The 13456-nt window shown below is 53.3% G+C and overlaps 1 protein-coding gene across 1 annotated transcript in view; it reads right to left on the reverse strand.

Moving 5' to 3' along the window:
* The window catches only part of BNC1 (basonuclin 1), a 31046-nt gene extending 28009 nt beyond the window's left edge, over positions 1–3037 (reverse strand). The window contains 1 exon segment of the mRNA XM_039216582.1: positions 2939–3037. Coding sequence (XP_039072513.1) covers positions 2939–3037 — 99 coding nt within the window.
* Positions 3038–13456: the final 10419 nt, after the last annotated feature.

Here is a 13456-nt window from a genome sequence, read left to right on the forward strand (position 1 = left end):
GAATTAGGAGAAAGGGCTTCAAAGGATGACAAGATAACAGAAAATAAGGTTTTTCGGGTGGAAACCAATTTAAAAGGAAAAAAAAAAACCCACGCATAGAACTTTCCAGATGTCTCTTCTGCACAGAACTCAGTTATCCTTAACATCACTCAGATAAGGCATCAAAAATATGGGAGGTAAATAAATAAATAAAAAAGGTGCAATAGGATATTTGGAGGAAGATAATTAAAAAATATATATTGCTCTCCAAATCTTGGTATTAGTTATCAAAAAAAAAAAAAAAAGGTAGCTCAGCACTGAGATTTCATCTTACCTCGGGTATTTCTAGTACTTAAACAGGGCTGTTTTCTGACAAAAGTAAGTCACTCTAAATGCCATCTGTAGAGGTGAAAATTCACCCGGGGGTAGAGCTCGCTCCTGCAAGTAATTTACCTTGGGGAACCTTCAGGGCAACTCTCTTCGTGGCCACTGTCAAAATAACTTCTACAGCCATACACAAAAGGTCAAACACGCTTCTGCCCTTCACCCTGTATGCAGCAATTTAACTTCACCAACAAACTGAACTTTTTAAATGTTTATGTTTATCCCTAGGCTTTCATCAACGATAACGGTCTGCTTAAAGAACCACTGTGATTTGTTCCTCAGGGAAACTTCCATGGCTTTTCTCACCCAATGGGGTGGATCGTCCTTTCCAGGCCGAGGATTCTCAGATATAGAACACGGGCCTGTGAGGCCAGCCTAACGGCCGCACGAGAGAATCATAAAAAGAAACAAATAAAAATGACGCTCTATGCAAACCTTCCGCGTCCACAGGAATGATTTCATGTCGGTTAATATTTCTGATGTGAATTATTACCAGAGCAAACATGATGGATCCCCACATGCATCAAGGGCCAGATAACCCCTCCTAACTCGCCACTTTCTGACCAGAGGAGGGGCATCTGGCTAAATCCTTACTAGTCTGAATGGAACAGCATTTATGGGTACAGAGAGCTTTCCAAATTAAATTATGCAGATGTCTGAACATAATTATGAGTTCCCAACGCGTGAACTGCGCTTGAGCTCAGAGATTTCACCACCTTTTCTTGGCCTTGAACTAGAACCGGAGCACATTCAACCAACAGTTGAGTTCAAATAGTAATACTTTCCTGGTGAAATTAAAGTTAGCAGATCTATCAGATGAGAAATCAAATGATGACTCACACAATACTCTTTTAGGAAAGCCGGAAAGGATAAAGTTATTATCAATATTTACCATAGTAAAAGCGATGTCTGTCTCTTCACACCCATTTAAAGCGAAAATCAAAATCCTGGCCAATTGTTCATGTTTGATTAATTATTTTTACATGACATCTGAAAATTTTATTTTGACATATTACATTTTAAATGAGGTTTCAATACTATATATCAACGGATTCAGGAAGGGACACTTTGAGAAGCCAATATATTTATCACTGTGCAGAAGTTTTAACATATAAGCACCTATGTGTACGCTAAGAGTCTAACGGACCTTAGGAAAAGATCCCATGAAACGTAACAGCAAATTAAAACGAGAAGCAAAGAATGAAAAGGCACCGGAAGGAAAGGAAAAAGATCATCTGCCCAACGCTGTGTTTCGATTCACTTACTGTCAAGCCAAAAATCTTTGTCACTTTGATGAAAACATATTAAAAATTTTTTCTGTTGCTCGATCTGCTGTGTGGGCCCAGGCCTTGCAGGGAACACATGTTTTCCCCTGCGTGCGCGCGCGCGCGCACACACACGCACGCACACACTCACACTCACTGACAAGGATTCCCAGGAAACCACTGGGGCCTTTTTTTAAGGCCCCTTAAGTGTTAACAGCAGAGGCCTGGCTGCGACCAGGCGTCTGGCCCGATTTAAATGCCCTGTCTTCAGGAGACCTGCGGCGAGCACGGCCATAAACCTGGGGGACATAACTGAACCTTAGAGTGTCTGACACTCACCTCCAACCCCCCCCCCCCCAACAACACGCACACACAATTTTACTCCAACAATTAAGGCTGCTAGTTGGCATTCCATTTTAACTGTCAAACGGCGACCGGTGGCAGCCTCACAGCCACAAAGAGATGCCTTAAATGAGAAGAGCATGTTTCTACACCGCGTTTGGGAAAGTTTGGCTCCGAGCTATGCACTGATTAACATCAGATCTCCTCCTTCCCTCGCCTCTCCGCAATCTTGTCACATCTGGCTGACAAATCCGTAGGGGCTGATGCAAAGCCAGGCGGCCGGCGGCGGGGCTGGGGTCTGGCGGGGGGAGGGGGGGCAGGGGACGGGCGGCGCCCCCCACCCGTCTCCCCGCCACGCCCCACCCGCCTGCCCCTGCCCCCGGGAGCCGACCCGGCGCTGCCCCCCGACCTGCCCGAGTCCCGGGCCGGCGCGCGCCGGCAAAGCGCGCCTCCGCCGGGCCGGCCTCCGTCTTGCCCCGGCTCCCGCCCGCCCCGCGCGTCTGCAGACCCGCGGCCGCACGCCCCTGCGCCCTGGCGCCCCGAGCTGTCGGAGCGGCCCGTGCGCACCGCGCCTCGCGGGGCCTCGCAAAAGGCCGGGCGCCCCCGGGGCCCGCACGTCTCACCCCGACCGGAGGTCCCCGCGCGCTCAGTTCTCGGGAAACAAAACCCGGGCGGGAAGACGGCCCGGGACTCGCCGCGGGGGCGCCGGGGACCCGCGGGGCCTCCCGAGCCCCGCGCCCCAGACGCGCCCCGACCGTCCCCACGGCGCCGGGAACCCCCGCCCGGTCCGCGCGCGCGCCGGCGCCCCGGGGACGTCGGGCGGCGACGGGCCCCAGCGCCCCGGGGACGCCGCCGCAGGTGCCCTCGGAGGTGGCGGGCCGGAGCCCGGCCGAGCGGCGCCCCCGGCCGCCCCGCCCCGCCCGGCGCGCAGAGGGGCCTCCCGCGCCCGGGGCGGGAGCCGCGCTTACCTCGGCCATCGCGCGGCCGCTGCGGCGCCGGGGCTACCGGCGCGCGTCCCCGGCCCGGGCCGCCCCGCGTCCGCCCCGGCTCGGCGGGCGCCGCCGCATCCAAGCTTCGGCCGTCGGGGCCGCTGCGGCGAAGTGGGCGGCTCGGCGGGCGCCCCGGCCGCGCGGCGCGGTGGCCGCCCCCGCCCGCCGCGCACCGCGTGTGCCCGCACGCCCGCCCCCTGGCGCCCCGGGGGCGCCCCCGCCGCCCCGCCCCGCCTCCCCGCCCCCCTCGCCGCGCCGCCCGGGAAGCGCCTCCCGCCGGGCGCAGCCGATGCGCGGGCCGTGCCCCCGCAGACGGCGGAGACCTCGCCGGCGGCCGGCGCGGAGGAGTCTGCCCCCGCCGGGCCTGAAGGCGCTTGTCGGCCGAGACACAGACGTGTCCGTGTTTGCCTCTCCGGGGAAGGGCGCAGCGCGCTCTGAAGCTCCCCGGCTCCCGTCAGGGGGGATGGCTCTGCCGCCCTACCTGCCCCGGGGCGCCCTCGGGGTCCCGCCGCGGCCGAGGAGGGCGCTGCGCCACCCTCGCCGCCGGGAAGTTTCCTTCCAGAGGAAGTGGGGGTGCGCGGCCCGGGAGGTGGAGAGACGGGGTCCCAGGGGGCTCGGAGGACTCAAAAACCACCCCTCCCCTTCTCCCGTCGCGCCCCGATTCACAGCCCCGGCTTTACCACGCTCCCGGGACAAGTGACTTGGCTCTCTGAGCCTCAGTTCCCCCCACTGTAAAATGGGATACTATTTCCACCTCTCCTGTTGGGCGCTAAAGATAAAGTGAAATGAAAGGTCCGGGAAAACCAAACGGGGGCTTGGCCCCCAGGAACAGAGAGGGAGGAGCCTTTGGGAGAACCGGCTTCCCGGGCCTGAGAGCAGAGAGAGCGTCACCCCCGGCTGCTGCAGCCCGGCCGGCCAGGAGGACCCAGGGCCCGAGGGGGATCAGGCCTTCCGTTCCCTCTCCCTCTTCGGTTCCCTCAAAAGACTCTCTAAAGGCCCAGCTTGGGGGTGGGGGCAGGGGGTGTCCGACTTCCTCACCCTACCCTGTATTTTACCTCCCTTGCTGCTGGTGTCCATCCTTGCGCCAGGAAACAAAACCTGTCCTTACTCTCAGGCTGGGGGAGAAGATGCGAGATGAAAGGGAAAAGCAAGTCAGGCAGACAGAAGGAAGGTGCCAGGTTCCGGCTTGGGAAGGCGCAGACCCCAGGGGAGAGAGACAAAGAAAGGGGGCAGACAGGGTGTATGTGGGTACCTGGGCTCCTGGGGGTCCCGGGTGCCGTGCTGCCCCTCCACAGGCTGGACGCACACCTGGCCTTCTGGCCACCGAGGTGTCCTGCTCTGCAGCACATGCCCTTCCTGGGAGGTCTGAGGTCAAGGCCCTTACAGGTGTTGGGGAGATTCGCACTTTCTCCCATTGGCTAACTGCAGCGTGAGGCTCTGCTTTGTGAATTCCAAACCCAAGCCGGTCACCTTCCATTTTCCTGCGGAGCCCCCCCCCCTTCCCTGCTGGGTTCAGCGCTTAGACCTTCCCGCTCCTCCCTTCTCTGCCCGTCGCGACACAGCGCATCCTTCAAGGTCCTCCTCAAACGTCCCTGCTTCTCGGAAGCCTGCCCTGACCCGCCAACCCCTTCCCTGCATGTGCTTCTGTCCCGTTCTGGCCCCCAGCCGCTTGCATCTGCCTCTCTTACTGTGCTTCCGGCTCTCTCTAGCCTGGCTGGGAGGCAGCCTCGTCCTGACTTCTTTGGTCACTGCTCATCTCAGGGCTTCCGGGCCGTGAGCTGCTGTAGCCGATGAGGCTCAGGGTCTGGAGTTAGAGTGACCCGGGTGTAGCCGGTTTCCGGCAACTGGAAACCGGCCGCGGAGGTCAGCTTTCGTGGCCTCACGGTCCTAGTCTGTAACAGTAGGTGCGCAGCCCTGTCCCCGGCCGGACTGGTGGGCGAAACAGGATGGCCTGTTCTGCCAACGCCGCTCCCTGCCTTTCCTTTATGCTGCCCATGAAGCTGGGTTTTGAATTAACTTAAGTCTGTTGCCAGAGGAGTCCTGGTTAGAATTATTGAACGGCCATCGATGCTTAGTATAAGCAAACCGAAAGATGTCTAAGTCCCAGGCAGTGGCCCACGTGAGCACTTGTCATCTGTCCGGTGGAAGAGTTTTGGTCAGCATCTTCGTGTCGTTTGCAACTGAATTACACTGATCTTCGTAGAATTTCCCACCGGAACAAATAGCAGGACCCGCCTGTTTGTTTCCGGTTAAAAACACAAGGAGGATTTGGGCAATACGTAATTCGCAAACCTCCCAATGCCCATCAGGATCGACAGACATGTGTCCTCGAATATGACAAGCTTGACCCGTCTACGGGGCATCAGTAGGTCTGGAAGTGCCAATTCATCTTCTGCAGGTTCGCTTAGCACCGTGTATGTGACGCTACCGTGCGACTTCCGAAATCGGTCCTCACATTTGTTTCCAGCTCGGACGGGCTTCTCTGCCACTTCTTGGAAACGCCTAAGCGGAAGCTCGGACCGCGAGAGCACCCCCTTCACATCACTGGGCGAAGGCTGCTCGGATCACGCGTCTGTTCTCCGCTGCTCAGTAGTGCGGGGCCTGGGCATGCCCTTCCCCTTCTCTAGGTCTTGACCTCTTCATCTGGCAAATGGGGGCATCCGCGGGGTGCTCCTCCCACCCCCGCCTGCTCTCAGAGTCTTCCCGTTGTTTCTGGGCTTCGATCTGGCCATTTCCCTTTTGTGCTCAGTTCCTTGCCTTCGCGAGCACTAAAACCAGACTATGTCCCCTCACTTTACTTTACCAGGGATTTAAAAAAAAAAAGTCTTTACCGAAAAGAGGAAAAGTTGGGGGTGCCTGGGGGCTCAGGCAGTTAAGCAGCCGACTCTTGATCTCCGCTCAGGTCACTATCTCATGGTTTTGTGGGTTCTAGCCCTGTGTTGGGCTCTGCACTGACAGCACGGAGTCTGCTTGGGATTCTCTCTGTCTCTCTCTCTCAAAATAAATAAACATTAAACAATTTTAAAAAAGAGATGAGAAGTTGAGAAGACACAAAGAAAAATCCCTGTGACCTGTTCTTGCGGAGGCAGGAGGCGGCTGTTCCTAACTGCCCGGGCTGGGGCTGCTCTGTCCCTGAGTCCCCTGTTCCTGAGAGTGGGTGAGCTGAGACGGTGCACCCCAGGAAGCGCCCCAGGGCGGCTTAAGTGGGAGGGAGGCAGGGCAGGTGCGGGGCTGTGTGAACTGAGACCAGTGCCCGTCTGAGGTCACTCGGCTTGCCTTCAGCCAGGAATGTGAGCTCGGTTTTGCCAGATTTCCTGAGTTTTTTCAAGAGACGCGGGGGATATTCTGATATTTAAAAGTTGGCAACAAATTCAAATTTTTGATCAATATGGTGTGAGTCACGCAAAATGTGTTTGCAGGCTGAACCTGGCCGACGTGCTGTTCATCTGCACTTGCTGTTCCATGCACTGATGTCTTCTGGAGGCCTGGGCTTTGCGCGCAGTAGGTGTGGAACCAACTTCCGTAGCGGGCGAATCACTCTGGAGGGAAAACGGCTCACAGCCTGTCTGAACTTAACCTTGAATTGTCAAAAACCACACAGAGATCAACAACAGCCATATTGTGTTGCCTACCAGGTCCACTAACAGGCTACAAAGCTTTTTCAATATTTACACTCTGGGAGGTATTCCTCTAGTTGTTAATAATTCTGTTAAATGCAGGATAGCTTTCTCTTGGGAAGCTGATTCTCACAAGAAAATTTTCCCCAGTGGCGACAAACAAATTTGAAAAAAGGATTTTTTTTCAATTAAGGAAAGGCATTTAAAAAATGTTTATTTTTTGAGAGAGAGAGAGAGAGAGAATGTGAGCAGGGGAGGGGCACAGAGAGAGGGAGACACAGAATCTGAAGCCGCTCCAGGCTCCGAGCTGTCAGCACAGATCCCGACGCGGGGCTCGAACCCATGAACCTGAGCCGAAGTCGGATGCTTAACCGACTGAACCATGCAGGCGCCCCCAAGAAAGGCATTTTAAATCATGGGATCGTCGTTTTAAAGAGAAAAGCAGCGCCTTTAGCAGGGAGGTTTGGGAACGAATGTTGGAAACCGCAGGTTACAGGAGTGCAGGTGGGTCAGCTGCCTGCGACCCGAGCCCACCCCGGTCCGGGTGAGGAGCCAGCCCTGGCGGCGTGGGCCGGACGGCGTGAGGGTCACGGAGGGCGTGCAGACGGTCTTTTGACGCTGCAGCGTGGCCAGAGGGCCGCGGCTCTGTCGCGCTCTCCGCGGAGGCCTGGCCTGGGTCCTGCACATTCCTCTGAGGACAGTGTTGGGAAACAGCAGGAGGCAGGAGTCACATTTGTGCCGTCACCTCCCGGCCCAGACGCAGACACCTGGCGGCGGCAGGTCCGGGCACATCCGCAGCTCAGCTCCGCATGGGAGCCTGACTAAGCAGCGCTCGGGCCGAGCTGCCTGCTGGGGGGCAGGCCTGGCTCAGGTGTCGCAAGCAGCCTCCTCCAGTCCCCGGGCTCACCCTACTGGGGGGGTGGGGGGGAAGCCATTCCAAACGTGGCACAGGATTTTGGCTGCCGAGAACCGATCCCCTTCCTCCATCTGCCACGCAAGGTGAGGGGCCGAAGGGACCGAAACAGCCTGCCGGTCCTGTTCACAGCCGGGAATGTGCTTTCGGCCCTCGAGAGCCAAGGCTACCAGGTCCCAGGAGGCGCTGTCCGAGCCGAAGAGTGACAAATACAATCGTAAATTCCAAGCTCAAAACAAACGCAGGCCTGATTCTACCCAGGGGCCTCCCTGGAGGCGGGTGCCTGGGGTCTGCGACCTGGGGGCATCTGGGAGCCCTCGGCAATCGGGAGGGGAGAGTCGCTTCCCACACGTATGATGATGGGTTTTCCAAGTGTGGGTCTCAGGGAAGACGCTGCAGATTTGGCTACGGCTGTTTCGGTGGGTCCGCGGCGTGGGAAGCTAGCCCGTCCTCCGTGGCCTGACGGCAGCCACACGGAGCCTGTGACCTGCTCTCTGAACGGCTCGTTCTGTCCTCGCCAAGGCAGCGGGAGGGACGAATCACAGGCAGACTCCTCCCTGGCCACTTCATTTACTACTCCAATTATATCCCTGAACTTAAGGGGCTCTGTATCTTTTTTTAAATATAAATATAAAAAATATAAAATATACATAAAAAATTTAAAAATATTTATTTTGAGAGAGAGAGACAGAGAGGGAGAGAGAAGAGAGGGAGAGAGGATCCCAAGCAGGCTCTGAGCTGTCAGTGCAGAGGCCTGATGCGGGGCTCTGACCCATGAACCGTGAGACCATGACCTGAGCCGAAACCAAGAGCCGTACGCCTATTCACCGAAGCCACCCAGATGCCTAAGGGGCGCTCTTTCTAACCGAAGTGGAGAAGAAATGCTTAGTTATTGAAAAGCCCTGCATCTGGCACTTTGCATACTGAGTTGATGAATTTGGGGGGAGTTTTACGAGGGCGGGACAGGCATGGCTTTGATAAGTTTTCCAGAGGCTGGTGAACATGCATCAGAAGAAAAGGTTTAAGGCTCAGCATACCTTGGAACAAAGCATCTTCTGCACATTTAGTAACCCCTTATCCAAACTGCAGGAGAAACTATTAGGGCTTCTGTAGCCGAGAATTCCAAATCAGCTTCCTATTGCTTTTTGGGAGTTATGGAAGATGGGCTATATAAGGGCAGATTTAAAATAATTCTCAATTACTCACATACACCCAACTTTAAAAACATTTCTTTGGGGTTTTCAGTGAATTCTTCAGGGAAAAGAGAGCTATGAAAAAACACACTCAGAGTCACCCCATTCTGTTACTTTTTTTTGTTTTGTTTTATTTATTTCTAGGAGAGAGAGAGCGAGAGCGTGAGCAGGGGAGGGTCAGAGAGAGAGAGTCACAGACTCTGAAAAAGGCTCCAGGCTCTGAGCTGGCAGTCAGCACAGAGCCCGACGTGGGGCCCGAACCCACGAACCGTGAGATCATGACCTAAGCGAAAGTCGGGCGCTTAACCGACTAAGCCACCCAGGCGCCCCTGTTACGTTTTTGAAAAAGGTAAAAGCCATCTTTAAATATCCGACTTAGCAAGTTTAGAAAGGAAATCGATTTCTCTTTACAGAGCTTGTATCTGATATTGAATAAAAATCAGTTATCGATCAAGCGTCTGTGGATGAGAAAGGATTGTAGCAGATACTAACTATGCGAGAATTGCCTTCTCAATCTCCTTGTCAGCTCTCCCCTAGCAGGGGAGGTTGGGGACCCAACCTCAATCCCACAGCCAACCCTAGGAGGTAACACGCATAAGCCAATCAGCACCCAGGTATTTTTCTGTCCACAGGGATTGGCTCCAGAATGGCCCAATCAGCTCAGAGCTCAGGACTTTTGTCTGATGGTCATGAGAAGTCAAGTTCTTCTTTTCCTATAGTTTTGAAGAAAAAAATCCCCCATGTGATTCCATTGTTGCTGGCAGCATCTTGTCATAATAAAGGAAAATCAGAAGGGGAACAACACTCACACATGGAGTTGAGTAGAGTTGAGGGAAATTGGGGTAGAGTCACCTGAAGCCCTGATCAAACCATGCCTGCAGCCTTTGGTCTTTTCAATTTGCAGATAGTTAAATCACTTTTATCATTTTAAGCCAATTTGAGACTTTTGTTTGTGTTTTCAGTAGAAAGCTTCTCAGCTGATCCAGAAACTGAATTCAGTTTTACCAGAGGAACAGTTTGGGATGAGGGTAAATGAAATGCCAGTGTCCTCTGCAATTGCAGTCTTCATTCCCTTTCAGGTGACATTGCTGACCCACAAGCCCTGGGCCAAGTAAGGAAGTTCTAATCAGAGCACTGAGGCTCTGGTCATGATCTTCTCCTTGATCTTAAGCATTTTCCAGAAATGAACTGACCACATCTTTTAATTTTTGAAGAGACCTGTCTTCATGGCTTTTGGAAGACTTTGGAGAGGAGGGTCTGCTGATTTTCAGCACAGCTAGCACTTCTGTACCAGCAGATGCCTCATAAATGTGGGCTTTAACCCATCCGTGTATAGATGAAGAGATTTAAAAACACATTCCTGACTTGTAGCTGCTTAAAAGTACCTTCTTGTAAATGGCATAATTGAGGACTGCTACAAATGTAATTGCTAACTGCACTTGGAAATCCACTTTGTCAAACTGTGGCTTCTAACACCTTGTCTTCGACACCGAGTCAACTTTGATACTGATGTTTCCCAGAGGTGTGGCTTCTAATCCTCAAATTACAACACAAGTTTCAACAGGCCGTTGTGTCTTTTTTCCCCGCTGTCACCAGGAGTTTTGTAATGAACAGAAGGCCCCAGCACTAATGGTTTATCCAAAGGCCAGTAAGCGAGGAAGAGCCCTTACGCAGGAAACAGACCTGGTGTGCCCACTGAAGGAACCCCTCTACGGAGCACCCGGTGACGGGTCACGCTCAATTCGGGCCCACTCCCTGAAGTTCAATGTAAGGCCACAAACAAGGAGCCAAAAGCCAGCCCTGGGCATAGATCCTATACGTGAACAAAATCTAGTGACCTTCCTAATGACCATTCTGGACTCACACACCCTCCAATCATTTTCACAGCCACGGGTGTTTTGCAACAGGCTTCTGCTCTACACGCCTTCATAAAAGCTAGTGGTTTTCCCGGGAGTCTGAAGCAGGGCGCAGAACAGCCGGTGAGTAACCCGCAAGTAATGCCCGCGGTGGCAATTTTGCTTTGTTCTGCTGGAGTGTAAGAAGCCGAGTCAGGACACGGGTTGTCCTTCATGAGTGCTGGGAAAGAAAGCAAAGTCTGCACGCTCAAAGCGGGGAATGTTCTATGTGAGGTGCCTGCCAAGTCTTAAACACTAAAACGTGGAGGTACCGAGGAAAGAGGGGCACTGACATGTCAAAGATAGCCCGATAGAAGGAAGGAAAGAAGAGGGACTCGGGTGTTTGGCGGATATGTGCATTTACCCCCGGCCAGGTAACCGTTTTCAGAGCCTCCATGTCCTCAGATCCCGACGGGAAGGTCCACGCACATCCTCATTCTTCCATTTCTGCTGAGCAGGCTTTCTGCTTGAGCCTCGCCTCTCACTTTCTCTCTTCAGGACACCCCTAATGGATTGCAGATGTCCCATTTGGTTAGAAGCACGTTCCAGATACATCTGCCCTTCTTGCTTTCATGCAAGAAACACCTGCAAATCTTTATCTCTGGTTAGATTTACCACACATTGGAAGCTTTGAAATTTCGGTCCAGTGGGAACGGGGAGCATGTCACCACCCTCCTTCGTAAGTTGGATTCCATAACGGACGATAGCCTTTGGGGAGATGTTTTCATTTTTCTTTAAGGAAACGAGGGAGGCTTTAAGAGCCTCAGACCTGCTCAGCTGAAGGCTAATTAATTTCTTTAATCCTACAGAGTCTGTGGAAAAAAGTCTGCGGTGACCATAGGTGGACAGCAATCGTGTGTGTGTGTTTCTCTCTTGATTTTCTGAGTCTTAACAAAGAAGATGAGACGGAAGAAGAGAGAACAACAGACGTTGGCGAGCTGGTGAGGATTTGGTTACGGGACCAGCTTCCTTAGATGTGCCTTGAAAATACATGTGATGTATTTCCAATAAGTGAGTAAATCCCTCTAAGGCCTCAAGGAAGGGTTTTCGTTTTTGTTTTTTTTTAAACCACTCCCTTTATTCATTCGACTTCAGGATATTCCATCCCAGCACCCAAGGAATGACAAATGCCATTTAAATAGTTTTGAGGTAATAAAATCATGAGCTGCCTCTGGGAGGGCTGAGCAGGAAATCCACATCCAGGGCAATTTCATACAGAGGAAGGGAGCTCTGGCCAGCCGAACACATGCTATGTGACTTTGAGCCATATGTTTCACCTTTTGGAGCCTCAGTTTTCTCATCCGTAAGCTGGAGATGCAAGTCATTGGTTTATTCCACAAATACTATGACTGCTGAGTGCCTCAGATGTGCCGGTCACTCCAGAGATGCCTGGGGACACCACAGACCCAGCCTCTGCTCTTGTGAACAGCCCCTTGGCAGGGTTGTCCCCGCCCGGCCACCTCCCTGCCTTCACTGCTGCCACTGGAACCAGCTTAGAACTTTGCGCCCCACTTGGACCTTCACTAAACTCCTGGATTTCAGTGTCCATGGGGTCTGCCCATCCCATAATCCAGCCCTATAATTTCTGGACCCCCTTGGGCTTCACCTTCTCTTTCTCACATCTCCAGCCATTCTAGAGTGTATTTTGAACCCATAGAGACCTCCAGATTCCTGACTCGGCTTCCTCTATCAGTCTTCTCTTGGCTTCTCTTTCTTACCTGTAGACTCAGAACCCTGTTTCTGTCCAGATAACTCTCTCCAGTAACCCTCAGTTCCCTGGCATCAGCATCCTCCCGCAGCCCCCTACAGCCAAATTCCCAATTTGGATCAATACTATATATAGTCAGCCTCCTTGGCTTCAACATGCACGCTGAGTGTGGATGGAGGAGCAAGATGGCGGTAGAGTCGGTGTTAGCACAAACGCCAACTCTCTACCCTAGCGCCACGTTTCCACAGACAAGTCCCCCTTTAAGTCCCCTCAGTGATTTAACCAAAACTTCTTTCTCCAGTCTCAGGTGATGGCATTCCTCTCCCTGCCCCCACCAAACGCACTCTCCAGGACCCTATTAGTAAGAATCTCTGCTGTATCTTCAATGTCTCCTTTTCAATTAGTTTGGGCTCTGCCTATAAACATTTTTAACTCTCTCCCACGTTAAGGGATAAAACACCCTGACAATGGACTATTATATTCACAGATCCCCAGCTGTCCCCGGATGCACACCCTTGGGTCATCCCAGGTGGACTCTAGGCTTGACCATGTAATTTGCTTAGGCTAAAAGGACATTAGCAGGTGTGGTGCAAGGAGAGCCTTGGCAAGTGCGTGCACACTGAGCTTAGCTCTCCTGGATGATTCCCTTTTAGAGCCCAGCCACCATGTTGTAAGAAGTCTAGACTGTTCTGCTAAAGAGAATGGTCACGTGGAGGCCCTGGCACATGAGCGACCACTCTGGGAGAGAGGTCCTGAGACCACATGGAGAAGCCACATGTCCCCATCCTCCCAAGCAGATGACCCACCAGCTGCATACAGCTCCAAGAGTGACCAGCAGGGGAGTTGGCACATTCATTCCCAGAATCCTGAGAAATAACAAATCCTTGTTTTAAGTCAAAAGTTTTAGGGGCGCCTGGGTGGCTCAGTCGGTTAAGCGTCCGGCTTTGGCTCAGGTCATGATCCCGTGATTCGTGGGTTCGAGCCCCGCCTCCAGCTCTGTGCTGACAGTTCAGAGCCTGGAGCTGCTTCAGATTCTGTGTCTCCCTCTCTTTCTGCCCCTCTCATGCTCCCGCTCTGTCTCTCTCTCTCCTTCAAAAATAAATAAACATTAGGGGCACCTGGGTGGCTTATTCGGTTGAGCATCTGACTTTCGCTTGGGTCATGATCTCGC

The sequence above is a fragment of the Hyaena hyaena genome, unplaced genomic scaffold, assembly GCF_003009895.1.
Source record: "Hyaena hyaena isolate Hyena2069 unplaced genomic scaffold, ASM300989v1 scaffold_13, whole genome shotgun sequence".
Lineage (NCBI taxonomy): Eukaryota > Metazoa > Chordata > Mammalia > Carnivora > Hyaenidae > Hyaena > Hyaena hyaena.